The following is a 27,009-nucleotide window of genomic DNA, read 5'->3' on the forward strand; positions in this document are numbered from 1 at the left end:
AGAAAAATAGATTATTCTTAAAAATTTTTTACTTTCTATCATTTAAACATTAAATCTACGCTCAAATCACGATCTTACAGTGAAAAAAGAAGAACTTCATACTGATCCGATAAAAATACAATATGAACAAAATATTACCATGAAATATGGCCATATGGCATACTTAACTATGTTTCATGCAAAAGAACTAGTGATGTAAAAAATTTCACCAAAATTTCACCCTTGACGTATGCCTAACATCCGTTTCTACTATTTTCAATTAAATAACTTCAAAATATTGCGAGTGTAAATGAAATATAGCTTAAAACATAAATATGCGCATTTAGCCCGCCGGTTTCGGAAATCGGCTATTTTGACTTCTTTTATTATAAAATTATTTTCACAAAAACTGTAAGAGATTTAAACAGAAAAATTGCTCTTACGTATATAAAACAGATGTCCGCTCATGTGCATATAGTTTTCAGGCTCCTATCTATCGGAATATGGGAGAAAATGAGTGTTTTCCTTAATATGCGCATATAGCCCGCCTCTCCCCTACCGAGATCTTGCGACGTTGCGACTAAACGTTGATCGAATCGAAATCATTTCGTTTCCATCGCTGCTCGAGAGGCTCGCCCGGCATCGAGAGCCTCTCTACCCGTGGGTATCCCCCGACAGTGGTTAACCCTCTTCCCTCGAGATCCGCTACGAGGAAGGTAAAGTCTTATCCCCGCAGTTTCCTTCTTAGGAAGCGGCACTACTCGGATACCCCCCGACATTGGGGTATCCTACACACGTTCGCGGCGCACCCCTGACCTCCGCTACGCAGAAGATGTTGCCTTATCTTTGTAGCTTCGATCAAGGGATCGGACGTACACTACTCAGATGCTCCCCGTCGATGGAGTCATCCTACACCGTTCGCGGACTGCTGTTGGTTCCAGCTCCTCTGCAGGGCAATCATGATCCGGGTGGTACGCCATGGCCGTGGAGTGGTACGCCGCCAACAACGTGCAGGTGGTTCTCAAGGACAAGAACAGTCCTAACACGTCAGAGCTCCGCCCAATTGAGAAATACTGGGCTATTGTCAAACGGAACCTTTACTATATATTCACTAAACCCTTTGCGCCAGGGGCTTTCGGATAACACCAACAGGTCTTAACCCGTAGGATTGGAAAAGACTTATACTTTGTATTGTTAGAGTAGTCGATGAGCCTTAACTGGAGTAATCCAGCAGGGTCGAGCTCTAAATTACAATAATTGGTTACTTTATTCATCCGTTCGGTTTATATAGACTTACATAGGTTCACAAATTGTATGGTCATCAAAATGGGTTTTTATTAAACCCCTTTGGAGGAGTGAAACGACTGGAGTGACAAAAGTGCTCATTCTGCAGTATCGATAATTTGTTCTGATCGATACCGTTCGATTCTGCCCAACTGCGCGCACGGTCTTCGACGACACGCGAGGGGAGGTAAAGAAGATAAAAATGCACTGTCGTTCTAGACGCGAGTGGCTACTATATGTGCCGTTACGAAAATGATTAATTGCATTTCTGCTCGCTCGTTGGCTTATGTTTATATTTTGATTTGGCAGAAGTTTATACTACACCATCCCCCTTTGGGAGAATAATGTAATGAAGTGAAATTATTCTAAAAATGTTGTCGTTCTCCAGTTGTTTCTTACAATTTTTGGAAATAAAATTTTGATTGTTGTTTACAATTTTTTTGTTTTTCTCTTGTTATGTTTCCCTTTTAAAGAATATTTTTAGTTTTGTCTAACCGAATTACGCACTCTCAGTGATGCTGAGAACTTTCACCCATTCCATTTTTTTTTTACTATTTTTTGAACTTTACTTTTTTTTGGAATTGGGCTCGGTAACTGTCTTATTTTTATACTTTTTGAGTTCTGGTTATATAAAAATTCGCTTAATTTTTGATCAATCTGTTTTTATGAACTAAAATTGTTTTTCCTGTAGCTGTATTTTTAATCTCGCAATTTGGTTCACATATTGATATAACTTCGTATGGTCCGAGATAGAACGAATCTAATTTCCTTCTATTTTCATTTTTCAAAAACACTAAGTCTTGTAGTTTAATATAAATTGGGTTTATGGATTGTTCATGCTCCTTTTGTCTCTTTGTCTTCTGCTCTATCAATTTTGCTTCAGTTATTTCGTGAGCTATTTTTAATTTATACTGTAGTTCATTCCTAAACATATCAAAATTATAGATTGGCTCATTAGCACTGTCGAAATTGTCATGAGGAAGGTTTGCTTTTTTCCGAATACTAACTCAAATGGAGTGAAGTTATGGTCTGTGTGGGGTGTAGTATTGTATGAAAATTCGTAATATTTGATCCAGTCATCCCAGTCGGTTTGGTGCTCATTGGTGAATGACCGTAGATATTCATTAAGACATCTGTGGTTTCTTTCCAATGATCCAATTGATTCTGGATGATAAGGTGTTGAAAATGTCTGTTTTATCTGTAAAAGTTTGCATACCTGCTCAAGGATCTCATTTTTGTATTCCGTTCCTTGATCAGATCGCAATTCCAAAAAATGTCCATATATCAGTATAAAGTTCTCCACTAGAGCTTTTGCTATACTGTTGGCTTCTTTGTTTTGAATTGGTATTACAATAATATATTTGGTTAGATCGCACTGGATTGTAACACAGTAGCGATTGTTATTAACGGTTCTCGGTAGAGGTCCTACCGTATCTATTGATATAATCTCGAATGCTCTCGATGGTGTTGTGGTTATAGCCATCGGTTGTTTTGTATGCTTGATAATTTTGTTTCTTTTGCACAATTCGCAGCGCTTTACGAATTGAGCAATAGACCCTTTCATATCGCGCCATTTATTATTTTGCCGGACACGTTGGTACAATCGGTGTTGTCCTACATGTCCTCCTGTGGGTGTGTTGTGGTGATTATGTAAAATTGTTTGAATTTCATTAACATCAGCAATGAATTTCGGTTCCTTAAAGATAATTATTTGCAAATCTTTCAAAATGTTATTTGCCATTATTTTAAAGTAATTTAAAGGTACCATTTGAAAACTTATATCCTCTATAGAGAGCGCTATTTTATGCGTACGTCTTGATTTCGTGATTTTCTCAATTTCTGGAAGAGCAGATTCTAGTATCTGACTTCCATTCCTTACATCTTGATGCACTTGTGCGACAAGCTTGTTTCTTTTTCTCACGTTGAATTTTATAAGATTGTCCACTACGGCTGTCGACAGTTTAAGTAAATTCTTTATTTCCGTAGGATTTTCAGCTTCATATATGCGGGGTTGATCAGACTCCCTTTTTTCATTTTCATTATTTTTATTTTCTTTATTTTTATCCCGGGATATCGATTTTTTCGTCATCGATCTCGTATTAACTAGTAAAATATTAGCTTTAAGTTGTTCTGATGTAATAGCAATACGCGATAATGCGTCTGCTGCTACGTTTTCCTTACCTACTATATACACAATGTCGTAATCGTATCCTTCTAGATCGATACGCATCCTCGTCAATTTTGACGTCGGTTTCTTCATGTTAAACAGATAGACAAGAGGTCTATGGTCTGTTCTTATTGTGAATCGTCTGCCATACAGGTACGACTCGAAATGGTTAATAGCCCAGTGAATGGCTGTTAACTCCTTTAGGATTGTAGGTTTGTTTCGTTCAGCAGGAATAAACGTTTTGCTTGCAAAAGCAATCGGTTGATCTCCCGCTTCAGTAATTTGAGACAAGACGGCTCCACATCCAATGTCAGAGGCGTCTGTCGTCAGTATAAATTGTTTGGTAAAGTCCGGGTACTTCAATATTTTTGGTGACATTAGTTGGTATCTCAAGTAATCGAATGCTTTTTGGCATTCTTCTGTCCATACAAAAATTGCATTTTTCTTCAACAGTTGGTTCAGAGGGTACGCAATGTTTGCGAAATTTTCGACAAATTTACGATAATAGTTGCAAAAAGCAACAAATCGTCGTACATCGTCTGCGCTTTTGGGTACTGGATAGTTCCTAATAGCTTCATATTTCGAATCATCGGGTAATATCCCTTTGTCTGTTATCTTATGACCGAGATATGTGACCTCAGTCCTAAGAAATTTGCATTTTGAAATGTTCAGTTTAAGGTTATAATATCTTAAACGTTCAAAGATTTTTTCTAAATTTTCCAAATGATGTCTTAATGAGCATCCGATGACAACAATGTCATCTATGTAAATGAACGCCCGCCCCGGTGTTAAGCCAGCCATTGCGATCGCCATCATTCTTTGAAAGCTATTCTGGCTAACATTCAGTCCAAATGGCAATCTTCTGAATTGATAGTGACCGGAATTCGTTGAAAATGCAGTAAATTTCCTAGAATCCTGTTCCAATGGGATCTGATGAAAGCCTGACATCAGATCTAGAGTGCTAAAATACTTCGCTCTACCGAGTTGATCTAGAATGCTTTCAATTCTTGGTAGGGGAAATTTATCTGGCATAATCTTTTTGTTAAGTAGGCGGTAATCGATAACCAATCGCCACTTTTTGTCTGATTCTTCTGAATTTGTAGGCACCAGAAGAATCGGTGAATTGTACGATGAAACTGAAGGCTCGATTATCTCTTCAGCTAACATCTTTTGTACTTGTCTTTCTATTTCATCCCTTTGGGAGTGAATCGTCTTATAGTTTGGGATGTACACAGGAACATTGTCGGTAAGGTTAATGTTCTGTGAGTAAAAATTATTTGTTGATAGTTTTTCGTCATCTAAATGGAATATGTCTGAATAATCTGTAATTAATTTTTCTAATTTAGCTCTTGCATAGAGTGGTGTGCGTTCAGTATCTATTTTACTTAATATCTTTTTACACCTCTTTGAATCGATTTCCTTATCTCCTCTAGTTGGAACTACATGAAAATTCCGAAATGGTTCTAACTTAGGTTTGAAATCTGAATATGCTATGTACATTGATTTATCTGTAGTATTTACAAATTTGAATATTGGTTGAGCTGCGGATATGATTGTATTTCCACAAAATACCCCTGGTTGGATTTCTTGTGAGTACACAACCATATCTTCCGTTAAGTTTAAATTCGGTACAAATCGTGTTACTTCATGACGAGCTGGTAGGAATAACATCCTTTTATAGTTGTCTTCAATTGGTATTGTTAATTCTTCATCTTTTACCATGACGGTAAGAAGCCATGGCTCGTAATCTATTTTACATCTGTATTTTGTCAAAAAATCTCTTCCTATAATTCCATCTGTTGGTATAGGAAAATCTGTTTCAACAATATGAAATTTTTGCTCAATAAATGTTGTATCTAAAATTATTTTAGCAAATGTACTTCCTTGGGAGCATATGGTATCATGACCAATGCCTGAGATAGTACATCTTTCTTCCGGGTAGTAAATTTGAGATGGTTTAATTTTGTTTGATTTGACGATAGATATATCAGAACCAGTGTCAACAATAAAAGTACATCTGGTATCTGAAAAATCTACATATTGGCATATAAAATTTGAGATTGACGCCTTCACTGTGAACGCTCTCCATACTGGCTGCCTAAAAAATTAGCCATTTGTTGCATTGTTGGATTTGCTTGTTGAATGTGCGGACTCTGAGCCTGTGGTTGATTTGGTATCTGTTGGTTTGGTGGTTGTTGAATCATGTTATTTGGATTTTGTTGTTGATTTTGATCGGTGTTTGCATAAAACATTCTGTAGTTCGGATTAAAATTTCCTTGCTGGGACCAATTTCTCCTCTGATGAGGATGTCGTTGATATCCTCTTCCTCTGTTAGAATTTCCGCGTTGTTGTTGTGGGTATTTATTATTTTGATAGTAAGAATTTTGACGGTATTGAGAATTACTATATCCTCGCCCTCCGTTAAATCTACTACGTCCACGATCACGACCAAGCTGTGGGTGGTTGCCCCTTGTCATGAAGATCTGGGATTGCGTGGGTTTAACTAGATCAGACTCTTGAACCTTCTGAATTGCCTCATTGATCTTCTCAAATTTCCCGGCTCTAAGTATAATGTTTATTTCATTACTACTTAGACCACTAATAAGGGTATCAACACCTTGTTTTGTAGCCATTTGGTTTGCTTTGTTGACAGGGATGTCTTCATCTATATATAAAGTTGCAAGTTGGAGAGTCAATTTCTCCACTTGATTGCAAAAATCATCTAAAGATCCTTTTTGCTTCAAAGTTCCGAGCTTTGCCTTAATATTATCAGAATTAACTTTAGAGGAGCATTGCTCCTTGAGCTTATTCAGCATCTCATTCAGAGTCTGTGCTCCTGATATGGCTTGCCGGGCAATTCCCGTAAGCCTGGTTTTTATAAATTTGAGTGTAGTTTCCTCGGCTGATGCTCTTTGAGCAGCAGACGCTGCTGAAAATCTCCATTAACGATGTCGTTAAACAACGCGACAGCGTCAAGGAATGAATTTAGATGTTCGGGGCTCCCATCGTACATTTGTATGAGGGATGTGCCCAGCTTTATATCTACTTTTGCCATTTTGGCTTTATATATTTTTAATAATATAAGTGTGATTTTTGCTAATGTTTTGAACGAAACTAGTCCCACTCGTTCTAATTTTTGGTTAATCAGCGTCCTTATTTGACCAAATAATAGTCGTGCCTCTTTCAAAATATATTTTTGAAAATTTTCATCGAAATGTTCAGCTATTCCCAAGATTTCATTATACCAATCTCTTGCTTCATCCAGTTTATTCTTTAGAGTTGTTTTCCTGTACATTCTTAAAGGTGTTTTTTTAAGGTTGCTTAAGATTCTTGTTAATTCGCTAAGTTTATTTTTCACTAACTCCATGTATTTTATTTTTATTCATTGTTACGTAAACTCAAGCTCAACGAAGTTAGCAAGTAAAAATCTACTTCTTCGTTTTTGCTGATTTTGCATAGTTTATTTCAATGTTCCGAAAATCTATCATTTTCGATTAGCCATGCTTTACTACACTCAGAGCCAAAAAATCGAAGCAGTCAATTTTTCCTTCCTCAACCAAATCATATAAACAATCATCCATGACAACGACGCTTCTGTATTTGAAATATTCCCTCAAAACATGATGTGGTAAATAAAGACGCAGACTATCAACAACGAACGTCTCGATGGTGATTGCCTTCCTTGATGGTTTATTATTTAAACTTTATTTTTCGACTTACATTTAATAAACGATGCCAATCACCTGTCCACCGATTCCGTGCTGCATGGCGTCGTGATGAGTCATCAGTCCCTTCTTTGTGGTTAATATCACATTACCACTGATGCTGGGTAGGAGTCTCGATGCTACTTCTGCTAATTTCTTCTTACCGACGCTTTTAACTCCAGCAATCGGTTGAAATCCTGTTGCTACTGCTGTCGGTACTACGGTGATTGTGTTCTGGTTTTTATCTGTTGTCACTATATATATTCACTTGACCAAAGAAGACCAAAAAAACTGCTAAGGACGAGCAGCAGTTCAAGGCAAACTGGCTTTCTGCGGCGAAGAAGGTGGACAAGGTGGCTGTACAAAATATGATGGCAGGGGTTAAGCGTAAGGCCCGGTAATTCGGATTTGGAAAAGCGGAAGCCTAACTGAATATTTTTCCTGAATTTTATACTAATTAAACTTGAAAAAGAAATTTAATTAGATTTTTTTAATAAACGATTTTACCGATTTACACGCGTTTTCCCTTGACCAAATTTCGACCGTATCACCCTTTAACTACCTATTAGAGCTCTCCAACAGATAGACTCTATTATTTTTGAGTGCGGATTTTACATTGACGAAATAGATAAATATTTCGTCATCATTTCGTTTCAATCTCGTATATTCGATCAGACATTGAAATATGTTTAAAAGATTGATACTTCAAGATTATTTTTACTTGAATCATCGAAATAGATTTTTACCTTTATACCCTTATATTTATGTGCCATCTTCCTCTCCTCTGAGCACGGATCTATGAAAAGACAAAAGAATAATTTGAAAAGCGGGAACAGCTACAAATTGAAAAACTTTGCAATGGCGAAAATTTTTTCTATTTTGTTTTAAAGTTTCAATGATTTTCCTGACTACACAAACTAAACATATACTATCTTGGATTGACGGAGCTAATCTGAAGGAAATTATTTAAAAAAATAAACAATACGAAAACTTTCTCTATTCATCCCCCTACACTTCTTCACTATAAAATTTTGAATTTATTGTAGCGTAGGTGATACCTGTAGAATTTATGTTTGTCTAGTATATCAACAAATGTTTGAGAAGGTTTATGCAGAAAAAGTAAGTTTTCCTAGAAAATAGTTTTCAGTTGAAATGACTGCCTACAACATTCTATCTACTATAGTCGATTTAACAAAGTATTTGTTTTGCAACCTCCTGGCATTCTAATAATTTTTCATTGTCACCCATCTACAAATACGCATCCAGGGAGCAGAATGGTCAGTCAAGGATTGTCTTCAAGTTTGACGAACCAAAACAGTGCCCAGTTCTGAGGAAGGTACCTATCTCATCATCATGAATGCGGAAGGCTAATGGATGAAACCAACAATGCTGCTCATACCAAATGGTCAGAATCATCAAGTGAAGTAAGATTTTTTTTTGTTTTCCATCCGACAGAAGTTCTCTGTCACTGCCAACAAAGTTGCATCGATTTGCTCCACTGGATTGGATCAAATAGTGCAAACAACAAACTTCTTTGTTGTCAATTCAACGGGGATGACCAACCGATATAATAGAGCTTCAATTCAATTAACTAATTGATCGACCACCTTCGATAGCAAGGGGGGTTGTATTGTGTTATGTAAGACGCTCTCTCATGCATAGCAACGCATTGCTTTTCCGACGCAATCAATTCACTCAACAAACTTTTATTGATTTTTTATTATTTTCGACTGACAATTATATATCAAATGATAAGAAAAGTGATAAAAGCTAAATTGGCACCTTGAGGAGGACGCATATTCAACCATATTTCTAAGCAGCTTATATACATATTTACAAGTGTGAACTATTTAGAGTAAATTGCTTCGACACTGACGAAGTCCATTGCCTATATTGCTGGAAATTCTGTCAAAGTTGATAATAACGTATATACTCCACACCTTCATAAGATTCAACTTAGAGACTCAAAAATCTCTTCAAAGTTGATAAATAAATAAATGGAGGATTTAAGCTTACATTTTACTGTAGGTCAATTCAACACACTCCTCAAATAAGGTAAACTGTCTCGATTCATTCCATTTGGAGGATAAATAGAAACGTCCCTTATTTTCTATCGTAAAAAATACCTTTCATATTCAAAATTCTACTTCTTTGATGTTGAAATTTACGAAACATAGTTCCGACAGAAAGATTACAAAAATAATCCGATAAAATACGCCGATACACTACATTTTACGATAAATTTTTTGAATGTTTTGTGTTAAACTAATGACAACACCAGTTTTACGTGTATTTTCGATGGTTCAAATGGAATGAATGCGCGTTTGTAGGCTTTCACTTGTCATGAGCTTTGGAGTGTCCTATTTTCTATGTTTGTGTCTTCGATCTCTTTTAAAATAGTCTCTATACAATATGGACGGATGTATCTTATTGTGGTTTTGTCAACCGACATAAGACTTGTTTTTCGACCAACATTTATTCTTCATAGAACAGAGAAAGTGGGGCTTTATTTTGAGTTGAGGAGATTTCAATGGGCACCTACATTTATCATGGCATAGCTTTTCGGAAGGTCAGAAAAAAATCTCCCAAAATGCTTTATGACACTCGACAGCTGCGCCATCCCAGCCGATTTCGCAAAGGTTAGCCAAGGCTGTTGACTTTGGTCCCTTCCATCAAGTTAAGATTTCGTCCTTTTCGTCCGAAACCATGGCCAATCTGTGCGGGGGAAGGGGAAAAGATACTGCCGGACTTGGTTGCAATTCTCGGAAAAGGAACGGAATAAATATACAACTTGGCAAGAAAATTCGGTTGCGTACGTGACCAATGTGCTGGAAAATGAAATATTACATGGCGATATAATATTGGAGAAAATTGGCGAAGGAATGTCACAAAAAAAAATTGTTGTTTTCCACTTTTCTGTCTGGTTGAGGGAAGGAATGGTTTGGAAGAAGACGCTTCGGAAGGCTTGGATATAAGCCAGGAGAGCTAATCGAGATTTAATAGGGATCGCTTGGAGGTTGTATGCAGTTCTTTGAAAAGCTAAAGTGGCTTCTTGACATGATATAAAAAAAAGCAATCCCAGGCTTTTTAAAAATGCGTTTCTATTTCTTATAAAGTATTTAAGAGTAATTCTAGGCAATGCATTCGAAACAAACATGCCTTGAACTTTTTTTTTCATAAGTACCTAAATCTCTATTCATCATATCATTTTTTTTCATGTTTTATCGCTGGATGCAGGGTGAGGTCGACAACGATAATGGCATAAGCAAGCATTTTGATTGAGTGTGCTAATATATCTTAATTACCTGTACCAAGATCTTCATTTATATTTGCTTTAAAAACATACAGAAATATTAAAAACAAAGAAAGGAAAATGTGTAGTTAGGTCTACCGCGGGAAAAAAAAGTTAATGGCTTATCGTTAAATGTGGTGTATCGAGACAATTTCCGGACCATCTTCGAAATAATCCCGTAGAACTAAATCTTGCAGTATAAAGGGTGATACGGTCAAAATTTGGTCAAGGGAAAACGCGTGTAAATCGGTTAAATAGTTTATTTAAAAAATCAAATTAAATTTCTTTTTCAAGTTTGAAGAGTACCTGTAAAATTCAGGAAAAATATTCAGTTAGGCTTCCGCTTTTCCAAATCCGAATTGCCGGGCCTTACGCTTAACCTCTGCCATAAGATTTTGTACAGCCATCTTGTCCACCTTCTTCGCCGCAGAAAGCCAGTTTGCCTTGAACTGCTGCTCGTCCTTAGCCGTTTTTGGTCTTCTTGAGGTTCTGCTTGACAATAGCACAGTATTTCTCAATTGGGCGGAGCTCTGGCGTGTTGGGAGGGTTCTTGTCCTTGGGAACCACCTGCACGTTGTTGGCGGCGTACCACTCCATGGCCTTTTTACCGTAATGGCCAAAAGGCCAAATCCGGCCAAAACAGTACGGAACAACCGTGTTTCTTCAGGAAAGGCAGCAGACGTTTATTCAAACACTCTTTAACGTAAATTTCTTGGTTGACAGTCCCGGAAGCTATGAAAATGCTGCTTTTCAAGCCACAGGTACAGATGGCTTGCCAAACCAGATATTTCTTCGCTAACTTTGACAGTTTCATGTGCTTGAAAATATCTGCTACCTTTCCTTTTCCTTTTGCCGTATAAAACTCCTGTCGCGGAAGCTGCTTGTAGTCGGCTTTGACGTAGGTTTCGTCGTCCATTACCACGCAGTCAAACTTCGTCAGCATCGTCGTGTACACCCTCCGGGATCGCGCTTTGGCCGTCGTATTTTGTTTATCATCGCGATTTGGAGTCACTACCTTCTTGTAAGTCGATAGTCCGGCTCCTTTTTTGGCTCGATGCACGGTTGTAGACGATACACCCAGCTTATTTGCGGCATCTCGGAGAGAAAGGTTAGGGTTTCGCTTGAAACTACCGGCAACTTTTTTTGTCGTCTCATCGGCTTCCGGTTTTCGATTTCCCCCCGATCCAGACTTCCTGGCTGTCGACAAACGTTCCCCAAACACTTTAATTACATTTGTAACGGTTGATTTGGCAATTTTTAGCGATTTTGCCAGCTTTGCGTGCGAGTAGTTCGGATTTTCGCGATGCGCGAGCGAAATTTTTGATACGCTGCTCTTCTTCCTTGGACGGCAATTTGACAACTGAAGAGTGAATTCCAAAATAAAAATAGGAGCAACATTCTACACATACACCTTCAAAATGAGGGGTGTTCAGGTTTTTTAAATGCAAAATTGAAAGAAATACGTCAAGTTGATGTTGATCAAATTTTGACCGTATCACCCTTTATGTCTAGATTAAGAAAATTTGTAGAGGAATCGGAGCATGTGGCTTAAATTTAGGCATATTTTGCAGTTTTGCTAGAAGAAAAATTCTCAAATTTCAATATAAACTTGAGCGTCGTCGAGTGACCCCTAGTTAACCAAATGAGCTGAAATTTGGCAAGAGGCCTTCTGTCATGCCGAGTCATGATTTTAACCCTGAAGGTTTTGATTTCGGAACATATTCTCCCATTTTGCTGCCCAAAATTTCTAAAAAGGATTTGCCCTCCTAACTTTTCTGGACAAATAAGACTCTAACAATTACGATTATAATTTTTGTCTTCATGAAATTTAAAACTAATTCCTAACAGTTAAAATGCTTGCCTTTTAATGAGGTTCACTAGATTCGAAAGTTTTTCTGATGATCTTATCGCACCTTTAAAAGCGTGAGTGGAAATGTTGAAGTCGTTCAGCTCAAAAAACCAATTGAATATTTTGCACATGGCCCGAAGTGGTTCATTCTGTGCGTAGGTTGTTCGTTGATATTCAATTTGAAGAAATTCGCGGCTCCTAAATACACTGGGTCGAATGTTGAGGTAGATAAGACGTTAAAGCTCCGGTGAGTCAATTTCGCTTTCGATGGTTTTTTTTTTATGAAAACAGCACGCGAAGTCAGCCTTCTTTCCAACAATGTTGCATTCCTAGCAGACGGCAGCGATGATGGTAGTCAGTTAATTCTTGGGGGTTGTTCCATGGGAGAAAACGGAGGGCGTATTCAACAAATCTGGACTGAACGGCTTCAATTCTCTTGGACCAGTACGAGGTATGTGGGCTCCAGACTATCGATGCAGTTTCTAAAATTGATCTCACACACACAACGAAAAAAATCTGTAAAATCACATCACATGTGATGTAAATAAAAAGAAGCATCATATTTGACGGAATTTTCAGTGCTTGTTGGAAATTACACGCCAGTAAAATTCTGCAACATGTAAAATGAAAAAATGATGTAAAATTTTGCAACGTGTAAAATAAAAAAGATGTAAATTATAAAACCACTGAATCTTAAAAGAAAAACATTCCAATTGGAATTTGTTTTATTTTATTTATTGTTATTATGATTAAATAATGGAATTTTCTCAGCTGTTAATGAAAATAAAATCTTTTTATTATAAATACATATAATTTATTTTATCAAGCGGCAAAATTTTTTTCATCTCACAATTTTATTTAATTAGGAGCCACATTCACACAATTATTTTCTTCCCCTAAGTACCGGATCCAAATTTGGGTATCATGCAAAGATCTCCGGGAACCATCAAAACCGAAAAGCTTACTCACGCGCGAGGAAAATGCTTAGACAAAATACTTTGGTACACGACTTGACCTAACAGTTTGTTTACATTTTACATTTTTCTGTATGGTCCTTTTCCCATTCCTGCCTCTCGAAGATCTCCAGGAACCAGCAAGATTGATTAACTTAATCGCGGAAAACCTTCTTCAATAAAATACTGTTGGGCACGACTTGACGCAACACTTTGTTGACATTTGTGTCTGCCTGTTTTCGACAGTTTGTATTTTTACATGACAAAATCGCGTTCAGTGTATTGTAATATTAATTAAATTCAAATTCAATGTCCTATAACATTCCATGTCGTGTAATTTTAAGAAATTTCTAATTCAGTGCTGTTAAGAATTTTATGTGACCCGAAAAGGTTGTAATATTACATCACATATGATGTAACGAAAAAAAAGCATCACATATAATGGAATTTTCAGTGCAAGTTGAATATTACACGTCTATAAACTTCACCAGACGTGTAAAATATGAAAGACATGTAAAATATTTGAGACGTGTAATATTGAATTCGCATTGAAAATTCCGTCATATGTGATGCTTCTTTTTATTTACATCATATGTGATGTAGATTTACATCAAATAATCGTGCTCCGTGTCAAGTTATGTTCGTGTCATTAGAATTTAGTGCTGTTAAGGATTCAACTTTTTTTATTTTGTAAATTTACATTAATAAATCGCGTTCCACGTCATGTAATAATAAAGGTTTTCTATTTCAGTGCTGTTTAGGATTCAGATTTTTTTTTCTGTGCAGGAGAGAAGTATAGAGATCGGAGACAGTAGCTGTCTCGAGATTCTTTCGAGAGCCTTGTCATAAATCCAAGGTTTCTGTTTGCTTTCGAGATTATGTAGGAGTAATGGTCGCGAAAACTAAGTGACTCTTCGAGTATTACACCTAAATCCTTGAAGTTCGAGACTCTTTCCATTGGCGTACCGCAGATTTTGTAATTCCAGAAGATAGGATTGACTCTTCTATTGAAAGAGATGACGGCGCATTTCTCAACGCTTATACACTGGCTATTGTTATGACACCATATATTGAAACGGTCGATGATATTCTGCAGAAGTAAACAGTCCGATTCTTTTCTGATGGGGGCGAAGATTTTAAGGTCGTCAGCGTAAGCTAATCTGGAAGCGGTGGGTAGAGTAATCAGCACTTCGTTGAAGAATATCGAGAACAGTAGAGGGCCAAGATTGCTGCCTTGGGAAGGCATTTATCGATGATGAATGATTGTTATCCTAGAGTGTAAAGACGATTAAGATGCCAAAGTTGAAGTATCCGGCATCCGCCAAGTGTCGTAAGCAGGCTTCGGACGCTCCTCAGAGCCCTACAAGAGCGGTGTAACTTTCTGCTCCGCTCTTTAAATGATGTTGTGAGCGGAGCAAGAGTGGGCAATAGGATCAGAGTGACGATACATACAGGGAGCGTTTTTCGTCACTCAAACAACACTCAAAATTGAAATGAGTACTCTATAAGTGCGTCCCCCAAAGAGCACTCTGAAAGTGTACACTTAGTGCGTCTAAGTAATAAATTGATGGTGTTGTTCGCTTTAGTTCGTTTTTTGCTGTGTTTTCCGAAGATAAATCAAATAGGTAGATAATAATGTCAAATCGGGATTAATGAATCTAATACACTTTGGTTAAAACATTGGCATTAAACTACAAGCTTCTTTATCCTTCTAAAATCCTTATTGACTATACAGACCAGCGGCAATCTCTTTATGATTAGGTCCGAATTTGCAACTTTCAAAACACCAAATTGCAACTTTTTTAATTTTTAGATTTCGTTCATTTCATTGCGGGATGACCTGCTTCAATTTTGAGTTTGTTTATATACTTCTGTGTGCATTGCAACACATCATATTATGAATTCCATTTAAATTAAATAATGAAAAAAGTCTTGAAATTGAACTTCAATTTAAAATCACTTGAACTTTGAGAATTCGAAAAAGGTTCGATTTGAACTGCAAGCCAGCCAAGAAACTGGTTACTGCTATTGCATAAATCAAGGCGTTTTCAGCACCTGGATTCCGCCTTTGTTTATGCAATATAAGCAGAGCTGCTTATGATTTCCATGAATCAAAGATTTCATGAAAAATTCTGATTTTTTGCTGTGAATGATCCTGATTTTTAACGAACCAACCTCGCAACTCTGAATCGTGTTAATATCTAAACGATCAATTACTCTACATTATAATAATTTCATAAAACCCTTGGACTGACACTAATGCCAAAGCGTTGGTAAAGTGTCACAAATAAAAAAAAAAAATAAATAAAACCATTGGAATATGAACCTCTGCACGACTGCTTGCGAGCTGTGGTTTCGGTGCGTCTTTATTTTTGTTACAAAAGGAAGGGCGGTTGCCTAAAACACACTTAACTTCACTCAGTGTTAACACTAAGAGTACACTCCGAGAGCGACACTTACGGAGCACACATCACTCATGTAAGTGAGTGTCGAACATTTATTTTCCGGGAAGCTTGAGCAAAGTGTGTGCGGTTTGCCTCTCACAAGAGTGTGGGTTCCACACCTCTTTGTGAAGCTTTGCTCTTGCACTTATGAGCGACACCTCAGGAGCCGTCCGAAGCCTGGTCGTAAGGGGCCCGCTTTCGACGCGGCTGACAATCGTTTTTTGAACGCGAGGTCTGGCGAACTCGCCGACCACTCGGAGCTCGAAATGAACCCTGGAAAATGTTGCGCAATCCAAAGTTGGGTTTTCTTCGCTTTGTGAGCCGGCGCCAAGTCCTGCTGTAAAACCCAATCCCTGGAATCAAAATGTCGACGTGCCCACGTTTCGACGACATTCTGTAGAACTAGTTCCTGATATGAATTTTGGTTGCTCTTCACTCCTTAAGGGACAAAAACCAGTGGAGTCCGGCCATCAGGGGTGATTCCGGCTCAAACCATTACCGATGCTGGTTTCTGTCGCCGGGTGGCCGTCAGCAAGTCGGCATGGCTTCGTGATCTGTCTGGCAACCAAACTCTGTCGTTCTGCTTATTCACGAATTGCTGCACGGTGAAGAATTTCTCTTCGGTAAACACGATATTCTTCAACCTTCCTTTCGCGGCCCTCTTCAGCAGCGCCTTCGCTCTTTTTACCCGTTTTTGTTTCGTCGCTCGAACACTCCGAGAGTACGCAGCTCTTCCTCGAGCAATATCCATATCTCGTGCCCGTAGATAACAATCGGTCTAATGAGCGTCATGTATAGGTTACACTTCGTGCGAGGGCAAAGTCTTCTCGACCGCAGTTGCTTATGGAGTCCATAGTAGACACGACTTCCGCTGATAATTCGCCGCCAGATCTTACGGCTGGTGTCATTGCCTGTGGTCATCAGTGAGCCGAGATAGACAAAGTCTTCGACTATCTCCAGCTCGTAGCCATCGATCGTGACCTTGTTATTACTGCACAAGCGGGTTCGGTTGGTCTCGAATCCGCAGGCCACCATGTTCATCGTCTTGGACGTAAAATTCATTCACCCAATCCTTCTTACTTCGCGTTTCAGTTTGCGGTAGATCTCCTCCACCGCCGCAGATGATCTGCCGACTATATCAATGTCATCGGCAAAGCGATGTTCACTGTATCTGTTGAAAATCGTGCCCCGCATTTCGGCCACCGCTTCTAGCGCCACGTTGAACATCATGCAGGATAGACCATCGCCTCGTCGAAGCCCCCTGCGTGATTCAAATGAACTCGAAAATTCACCCGAAATCCGCACACAGCACTGCGTTCCATCCATTGTCACCTTGATCAGTCTGGTCAGCTTCCCGGAAAAGCCGTACTTGTCCATGGTTTTCCATAGCTCGTCACGGTCGATCGCGTCGTATGCGGCTTTGGAGTCGATGAATAGATTGGGCGAAGGGACTTGGTGTTCACCGCATTTTTAGAGGATTTGCCGTAATGTGAAGATCTGGTCCGTCGTAGATCAATGACTTCCCACTAATATGTTTGCTTGTAGTGTTAGGCGGCGGAGTGGTATTCGGGACAACACTTTGTAGGCGGCATTGAGGACAGTGATCGCTCGATCATTCTCACAGTCTAATTTGTCGTCCTTCTTGTAGATGGGGCATATTATCCCCTCATTCCTTTCCTCCGGTAGCTGTTATGTGCTCCAAATCCGGACCATCAACCGGTTAGGCAATCGGCCAACATGTCCTCTCCTATTTATATTTGTAGCTATTAAGCTGGCGAATGGCTTCCAAATAATAATTGTGTAGAATTAAGGAAGATTTAGAGTAGAAACAAGTTTTTTTTTATAAAAACAAATAATTGTGTTATAGGTTCTCTATATTTTTTTTTTTTTAACTCACCGTCCTCCATCGATATTTTAGAGCTCACCGCGCCCCCCATGGAGTATTTTCACTGAAATGCATCAAAAAGGGTAGTTTTAAGCTCTTCCACCGCCCCCAGGAGCCGGTAGCGACCATCACAAATCACTGTTTTACAATGAAAGTTGAATACTCACCTTATTTCGATGCCCTCGAGGCAGAAACCATCAAAAATAGTTGAAACTAAAGCAAACCAACCTCGAAAGCAATTTCATTTAAATTTGATGCCAAAGTGGAAACATTGCATTACGAACTGATGTAAAAGTTTGGCTTTTGCCAACTGTAATATTACAAGTCCTCGGTAGCTGTTACCTTCGCTATCAGATGCGGACCAAAATGTTACAACAACTCAATCTCAACCGCGGTACCCTGCCTGACTTTAGTCAGTGCAAAATGTGGGCGACCGATAAACCGTAATGCGTATATCGGCAAGTTCATCACGAATCCTGTAATTGAAAATCTTCTCATTCTCATTTCTCGTGACTGTGCTAATAAACTTTTCCGGCCGAATAATGCGCTGTGGCGATCAAAGCGTACCGCATATGAGAAATGGGACTTTTTTTTCGAAATATTTAATTAACTGGCTTTCATGATGTCATTTGCAAAAAATTAAGCCCGGAAGGTAGAAAGATCAATGAAACGAACGATGCTTGTCAATAATATTTTTTGTCGAAGTCACTTCTACAATGTTGGAACGTTATTCGGGAGGGCAAGATTGGTGCCATGGAAAAAAATCATTCACACTTTTCATCAACTTCAATCTAGTTTTGTCAACAAAGTTCATCGAGTGTGGTCCCGGCAGAGGGCGAAAAAAATAAATCGGCCTGGGCCTACAGAAATGTGGTGCAACCAAGCCATTCCAGAAACGGGCTGAAATTGAAGGAACAGTGAAAGGAACGCTCAGTTTTACCGTGTCATATATGACGAGATGAGGAATTAATTAAAAGCACTGCATATGAATTTTGAAATGACATGATGATCAAATGACGTGCAATGGGACGTGTTTTCTGATGATGTTGGCTTTTGTTTCCGCCTGTTGCTGCCATGTGGTAATTTGAGAAGTTTTCTGCTATGAATGCAACACCGAGCGGCCGGCATGAATGGCATTATTCCGTTCAAAAACACTAGCAAGCACCCACATACATACACAAAGTCCCTGCTAGCGTGAAAATAAAATACAACTCACAATGGCTCGGGCAGACTAGCGAATATGTAGGTATTGTTCAAGAACAAATTGCATTTTCCCTTCCAATCAGAGGGAAAAATTCACTAACTACAGAGAAAGGCAAATAAAGCCCATTGAGTGGTGGAAAATCGAAAATATTTCAAACAAGTTTTACGAAATCAATCGAGCGTTTTTGTCAGTCAAGTGATAGGTGGAGTTTTTTCGATTAAACAAACCTTCAAAAATTGCAATAAATTACCAAAAAACTATTACCCTTTGTTCATCGAAATATTTTAAAAACAAAACTGAATGCAATCATACGAAGAGAGAAAGTAGATACCTATTCAATTAAAAAATGAAGGTTAAATGAAAGTTAATGAGATATAAATCGAACAAAGAACAAAACAAAAATTTTAAAAAATCAGAAGATTAGAAGAAATAAAAAGTCTGAGATATTGAACAAATAAAAAGTATCTTGAAAATCAGTCAAATGTGGAAGAATTTGATAAATCATAAGCGGATTCTCATTTCTGATACTTAAAAATATGATAAGGACCAGGTAAAGCTGAAAAACAAAAAGTATAACAAGATTCAAAACAATCAAACGAAATAGAAGAACAAGAAGAAAGCCAAAGAAAAGTAAAATGATAGGAATCATAAAAATTTTTAAGAATAATTCAAAATCATAAGAATTAAAGACGAAAAGCCAGGATAAGCAGAAAATTCTTAAGCATCATTAGATACATGAAAATCGTCGCATCTTCGCAAATTCTACTGTTTTGTTTTTATCATTTTTAATTCAATATCTGTGAAATTTTCACCATATTTGAATTTCTTTATGATTTAAATAGCATGATATCTGACTGAGTAACGAGTTCCAGTGAAGGTTAAAATACAAAGTGAGTTAAAAATCACAGATTATAAATATAAGGAATCTTATGATGTTAGCGTGTTTTTTCCCTCACTTTTCAAAGTGCAACCACAAATTCAATCTTCCAATCATCACCAAATACACACATCAATCAAAGACGCGCATTATTGGTTGTGACAGTAAACTTATTTTGCTGATGGAAAGATCAAACACGAAACAGAAAACACTCGTCGTCAGCAGCGGGCAAATAGCGGCAACAGGCACCACAATGGAGGTTTCTTTATTTTGTTTTTTTTTATGCTTGCTTCCAAGGGGATTGAAAAATATAATTCAAGGAAAGCCGTCGGGATCAGCAGTTTTCGTTTTCTCCTGATGGGGGAAGATGTTGCCTAACACATACATGAAGTTTTTCTTAAAGTTATAATTGTAATAAGAAACTAACATTACTAAAATGCAGGGTGTTCAATCCATGATGCCTCTAGATATGGTGGTCTCACTTTGGCAAAAAGTAGACGAGGGTTGGATGCGGAAGAGGAGCCGAAATTTGACAGCTGGCTGTTCGGCTGGCTGCTGGCTGGCTGGGATGCCTGGTGCTCTGATTTTTTGTAAAACACGAAGTTTTGCCAATCACCAAGATATTGCTTAGACAAAGATTTCGCCTTGGTTTTTGCAAATATAATTCATAGAATCGAAACAAAATCTTCCGGTTGAGCTCCGGGCTGGTAAGCAAAGCTGGAAGAAGTTGGACCTATAAACGACGGTGCCAGCTTTGTCGGTAGCGGTGAGTAACATTAATTTTGCATTACTTATGACAAATTTATGCTTATTCAACACTTTTTTCTTTCAAGAGCTATCTAGAAGCGCAGAAAGTCATCGAATTGGATGGTAACATGGCGAGGCGTTACATTCCATCGTCCGAGAAGCGCCCTCCTGCAGGAACATCCGATCTTCATCGAGATGAAAAAGCTGCTTCAGGAGGACCCCCGTCTGTTGCCATCGCTGCTCCAGAAGATCCAATCGAGTAATCCGGATCTGATGGGTAGCATTTGGGAAAATCAGATGAAGTTTTTGGCACTTTTGAATGATGGGACCGATGAGCTGAAATAGAAAAATAGGCGCAACGTTAGGCACCTGAGCAGCATGACGATAAGTCCGATGAGTGGGTTGGGGAATCAGTTCGATCCACTGCAGACTGTTGATTGTCCGGAATGGATTGAGCCCCTGAAGGATTCTGCAGGTGATGCTGTCCAATTGCTAGTCATCCTCAAGTGCAGCAAAGCTCCAGCTCAGCGCTGCTCGTGGGAGGTGGTGAAGGTACATTAACTGGATATGTTAATATTGAAAAAGGCTTAAGCAGTATTTACATGATGCAACAGTTATTTGAAAATAAAATTTCGAACCATAAAATCGTTTATCATTTAATCATGAAAATTATCAATAGCAGAATTTATAGCATTCCTTTAGCACAGGGGTGAGCAACCTTTTGAATCAACGGGCCAATTTAAATTTGAAACCCTGTCGGCGGGCCGCACTTAAATTTTTTTTTTGTGATAGTTATCAGAACTTCACATCATTTTTCATAACTACAATTTTTTGGCGAAAACAAATCTGAAAAATAAAAGATAAAACGAATTCACGGGTTCAAAAACAGTAATTCAACACGGCTTCTTAAATACCCGATATTGAATAGGTACCTCGCTAAATCTTTGTATTTTTTTAATTCTATCAAGTTTTTAATAGTACTTCTTGGCGAATATTCGTTCTTACAACATTCTTGTTTAAACCGATGATACTATTCGTTATCACTTCAATTTAAAAATCTTTTGGAGCTTTTCATAGTGATAACTAACAGTGTGAATAATATATTTTTAAAGAAATCACAGTCTTCTTAGCGTTGGACGTTGAATCGCTATTTGACTTTCTGTGATTTGTTCACCATTAAAACTTTTCCTCAAAGCCTAGATTTTTTTTTTCTACAAGCTTCAAAAAACTCGTTTCTTTACATTGAAGTTCTGCATTGGATCATTGCATTCAGATGTTCAGAAAGGTTGTCGAAATAGCAGAAAAATGTTCAATTTTATATATTTTTAAGCAACTATCTTCAAAACTACATTTTTTTCATTTTTAATCTTACTATCATTGCTATATTTTGACTCTGGTAATGTGTATTGCGAATCATAACTGAAATAACTCAATTTATCGATGTTTGTGATGTGTGTGTTGTGATTTTCTATCAAATTTCTGTAAAAAGCACCACAGATAATCGTCAAAGATATTTTGGGTGGAATCACAGAATTTCAGATATCAATTGATTTTATAAACAACTAACAATTTTTGTGGGTTGATTCATGTTGATGAATAATCTAAAATCGTTCACCCAGCCTTTTTTATTTAACTCTCGTAACTTTCGTCAATATTCAGAAGTAAAAAATATATCACAAGTTTTAATGAACAAATCTTATTGTAAACAAGTTGAAAAAATTTAAAAAAATAATAAAAAGTGATGAGGAGGTTTTGCGCCCACTGGAGAAGGAGCACTGAAAAAGTTCCACTCCCGCGGGCTTTTCCCTGCTCACAAATTAAAAAAAAAAAGTTTTTGGTTTAATTTTTTTTTCCAGTATTTGAATGCTAACAGAACAAGCCTTTTAGCCGTGAGCATATTTTTTATCATTCCACTTTATATTTTTGCTTGAAATGAAAATAGGTAATGACTTCACTAAACCGGCTTTGAAATTGCTTTGACCATGTGTACGTTCCGATTTTTTGCTGGTCTTCCGACTAACTTTAATGGATTATGCTCTCAAAGTGGTAGGAATTTAAAAATAAAGAAAAAAGTATGCTGAATAAAGAAAAACTTCCAATATTACGTTATGCCAGTAAACAATATTGCATTTAAGCCCTGAACAGAACATAATAAACGCTTAAAATGCCAGAAAAAAGTTAACAATCTGAATTTTTCCTAACTATTCATTGTAGCAAAAAGGCATTAAAAATTGAAAAAAGCTTCGCGGGTCGCACACAAGGGTCTCGCGGGCCACATGCGGCCCGCGGGCCGCCGGTTGCTCACCCCTGCTTTAGCAGAACCGATTTACTTTTATTTTCATCCAACTCTTTTTCGATTGGAGGGAAACAAAATAGCTCTTTGGATAAGGTAACAAGAATAAGGAACAAGCAACATCCGGTTTAGGGTTTTGGTTGTTTGTTCCACCCTTAAAGATCCTTTCTATCATAACGGTCAATGAAAAGTTTTTCTTTTTCGGAACATACGGATAGACCGAACTGTATTGTAATTTTATTATAAAAAGTGTTTAGAATACAAATTAATTCATTGAATATACTCATATCATTGCTATTTCCGAAAACTCAATTTAAATATAATAAAATAAACTAAACCCCAGTACGGTTTTAAATCTTTTGATCTTTCGTTTACGATTGGCTTGTGCACATACACACTTTTTTGCCATCTGATTTTTTATCTCTAACACCTGGCATCCCTGGACCCCTTTTTACGTAAACACTACAGCCAGCTGTCAAAACTTTTTTCAATATGGCGGAATGGCGATTTGGCATATGAGATCACCATACTAGAGCCATCATGGTTCAATCTATGAAAATAGGCAATACCTACCAAAAAGTTATCACACACCATCAATTGGGGCATCATGCAACACTTTAGAACTGGGATATCAAACTGGCGTAATCAGGAAATTCTTGGTATCACCAGTTATTTTGAAATTTACAAAAACATGCGAGTTTCACCCTACTAAGGAAAAGGAGAAAGTTGCAAGAAAATTTGTTTTGACGTAGAATTACGTCTTACGGCAACACTATAGGGGGCAAATTGAAATTTGCGAACGGATCTCGCGTCACGAAAAACGCCTCATTAACGGACATCACGTCTAAAGGATAATGCCGAAAGAAATAGAGATAAAGAAAGAAAACACGCCTCGGCTCTTGATGGGTTCCCTGTATACTAAAGGTATAAAAACAGCGGATCGCCAACAGCTCGCTTTCAGTTACTGTTTGCTCGTCGAACAGAACACTTCTCCTGCACTTCGATCTGCGTTTGGACCAGGGCTATTAAATCTAGGGTGGAACAACTTTGACACAAAGTAGGCGCGGTGAAGAAGTGGGCACGGAAGGCAAAATTTTGACAGCCTATTACATTGTTTACGTTTTGTGTCAAAGAAAAGCAATGAAAAGTATGACGAAACAGTCGTGCTTTGGTGGTGGTGTTTAATATGATGTCACCATCAACTTGATTTAAATCTTTCTTGTTTTACTACAAACAGTGGCTGTTTTTCTAACCCCGTTATGCCAAAACGGAAAAACAATCTTGTGCGTTTCCGATGTGCACTCGCAAAGGGATGGCAGGAAGCGCGCTGATAGGCGATGTTCGGAAGTGCGTGTGGCATAAGTAAAGACCGCGAACTGACTGGCTGGCGTATGATGGCGGCTGTTACCGAGAGCCCGGCGCAAGAGCGTAGGCGGCCGGTGCATAGTTGTCATAATATGTTCAGCTCACTTTACACTATATTAGGGCGCCTCAACACGGCCCACAGTGGGCCCCACACATTCACCTTCTCCTCCGAAAAAAAAACAAAAACAAGTATGAAACTTAGGCTGATAACATAACGTGGAGAAGATATATTGTTAGGGCAGGTGTAACACAAGGCCCGTTTATTCTATCCCCAGTCTCACATATACTGATCCATTGTAAAACGATCTCACTGATGTATTCCTCGGTGACTAATGCATCCATTTGTTAATTTTTTTTAACTTTTGAATTAATAATCTATATCGAAATTCATAACAAGCATACAGACAACATGACACTTTTGTGAATAATATATGCTAATGAATAATTCAATATTGCTATTCAAAACAAATTATTAAAAAAAATTAAAAATCTTTCAAATACATCTGAAAATTAAGTACAAACAAAAGCTCGATAATCAGACCATCTGGCACCGCTGCACGAATCAGAAAGACAGGGTGTCGAGAGTTACGGCGAGCATGCGAAAGGACTTAGCGATCAACGATTGCCGGGTGACTTTTAGCGATGGAAAGGTTGCTGCGTCTCATTCACGCACATGAAGCAACCCATGTGTCAAATATGCGAGCGGAGTCATCGCGAACATCGACTGACGAGGGGCTACCTTGTAGCAACGTTGTTCTATGGAAGGATACATGAATTGTTACTATGGTAGATGCTATGCTATGCTATGCTATATCAGCGTTAAACACCCCCCTTCTATTCCAAGAAAAAATAAAAAGATGAAAAAAATATATATATTCGTGTCCTGTATTTTACACATTTTCTTGTTCGATTTATTTCAATCAATTTTTTCCTCTACGCCCTGATCAAATGTTATGCATGGCTGTGAGGCAGCTATTTGTTCTAATGCAAGACAATAGCGTTTTTATTTTAGCGTGTAGCTACTAAAGTAAACAAAAGCAAAAGAAAATAATGTAAACAAAGCAATTTCAGTATCGATTTCTTTGGAGTAAGATGATTTCCTTATTCAAACTTCGTTTTTCAGCTTACCTGTGCCCCAAATCAAATGATATTTAACTGCAGTGACATAAAATGTCTGAAAATTCTAGGTAAGCTGTAGATTTCATTCGAAAGAGCAAAATTCACCGATTGATAGAAGTCCTGTGCTTGGCGTTTCGCAAATTAATCACTAACTTTCGTTTGTTTGCAGTTTCGATCATCAACAGCTTGTCACAAAGATTCATATCAGCTAACTGGCAATAAATCGACTCATTCATCTATTCGGAAGACGGAAATATCAATTATTATGACGCAGACGAACGGATCAGAGGTCGTTCTTTTCGATTTTACCGGATGGGGCAATTTGCGATTCGACTATACAGCAAACAAATGATTCGATGAGCTAATCACTCCAGGCGACGAGTTCACGGAACACAATACTTGCGACAGTTTGTGGAAAACTGAACACAGGAGCATCGAAATTCGGAAAACACACTGAACGAGGGACGACATTGAAGCCAGCCGGCTGTCACACACGCTGCCAATTGGCAGTCTATCACTCGCGGTTTCAAGTATTTGCGAATCAAGAACAAAAATGCAGAAATCTCGAGAGCCCCGACGTAAGCATGGCGGTCTCACAGACTAATTTTAAATAGGTCCGAGGACTTTTGAGGAACCCGATCCCGTGGCTGCTCCCTGGATGTCGCCCATTGCTTAAACAATCCTCGACCGTCTAGTGCCAAAGGTTTGGTCGTACAACGGATCTCAGGTGGATTCCCTTCGAGCTATCAGCATTCAGGGTTCAAAAATCATCCGAAATGAACGAACAATCGATTTTTATCCTCCTGTTCACTTGTCTACCTGCATGGCAATGTAATGCATTCAACGCTTCGATAACAGTGAGAGATGACATCACACCGTCTCTGAACGCCTGTTTGGATAAAGATGCCAGCGATGCCGAGCTTTAGCTCACGAATATCATTGCCATTGCCATTCTGCTCCGATCTGAGAGTCCCTATGCGTATTATCATTGTGAAACGTGCTCCTGTGCAATAATCTATTAGTGAAAAACACTGTGAACTACAGAACAAAATGCGATATTAAACAGTTCACCATATGAGATTCTGGCTACAAGGCTACGACGGTGCCTTGTGCTCATGGCAGTCAGGGACCTTTAAGAAAGTACTAAAAATTCAGCATCCGTTGTTAAATATCCAAAATTTTGCTATCCTTTTTATCTCCATTATTACTGAAGCTATATAAAATTTTAAATGTTTATAAAAAATGAACTTATACGTTCGCTATCGTGATTTTCTTTTTTCCAACAATAATATGCCTGTACTAATGCGTTTGGTGTTCTCATCCGAGTATCATCGATTTCCATGCTATATTTATTCAAATTTAAATCCATGGAAGCTTAAAAAAAACCGAGACCAGCATTTAATTGCTGTAGCAAAACAACTAGATGGATCTTTTTCGTCGTACACAAACTGTAAGGCACATGTCACTTTCATTTTGTTTAATATGTTTATTGCTTTGGACTGAGCTTTTCCCACCTTGACTATAAACAGACAAATCCAAACGAATTATCGAATTCAAGCTGCCCGATGTGCACAATAGTTCTTTTGTCAGTTAGTAAACTTTTGTTTCTCTTCACTATTCTAAATACTGTACACTGATATCGACTCGTATCACGGATGGAGTAGAACCGACTCGAGGCGCATTGATGAATGCGCCCTTTAATAGGCTGGCACGAAAGCAAAGGACCACGAGTTTGCGCCGGATGGAAACGCCTAGATGTTACCAGACTGACTCGTTTCGTCTGCCGCTAAGAGCATCTCTCTTGCTCTCTTGGAGGCTTTCGCTCGCTTGGGTCGGTGCTCGTTGCT

The 27,009-nt window shown here is 38.2% G+C and overlaps 1 protein-coding gene across 1 annotated transcript in view; it reads left to right on the top strand.

Annotated features, from left to right (window-relative positions):
• Positions 1-957: 957 nt before the first annotated feature.
• LOC129752755 (transcription elongation factor B polypeptide 3-like) overlaps positions 958-27,009 on the top strand; it is a 29,569-nt gene continuing 3,517 nt past the window's right edge. The window contains exon 1 of the mRNA XM_055748526.1: positions 958-1,025. Within this exon, the coding sequence (XP_055604501.1) occupies positions 958-1,025 (68 nt within the window). The remainder of the gene's footprint in view (positions 1,026-27,009) is intronic.

Source organism: Uranotaenia lowii, chromosome 3 (assembly GCF_029784155.1).
Source record: "Uranotaenia lowii strain MFRU-FL chromosome 3, ASM2978415v1, whole genome shotgun sequence".
NCBI lineage: Eukaryota > Metazoa > Arthropoda > Insecta > Diptera > Culicidae > Uranotaenia > Uranotaenia lowii.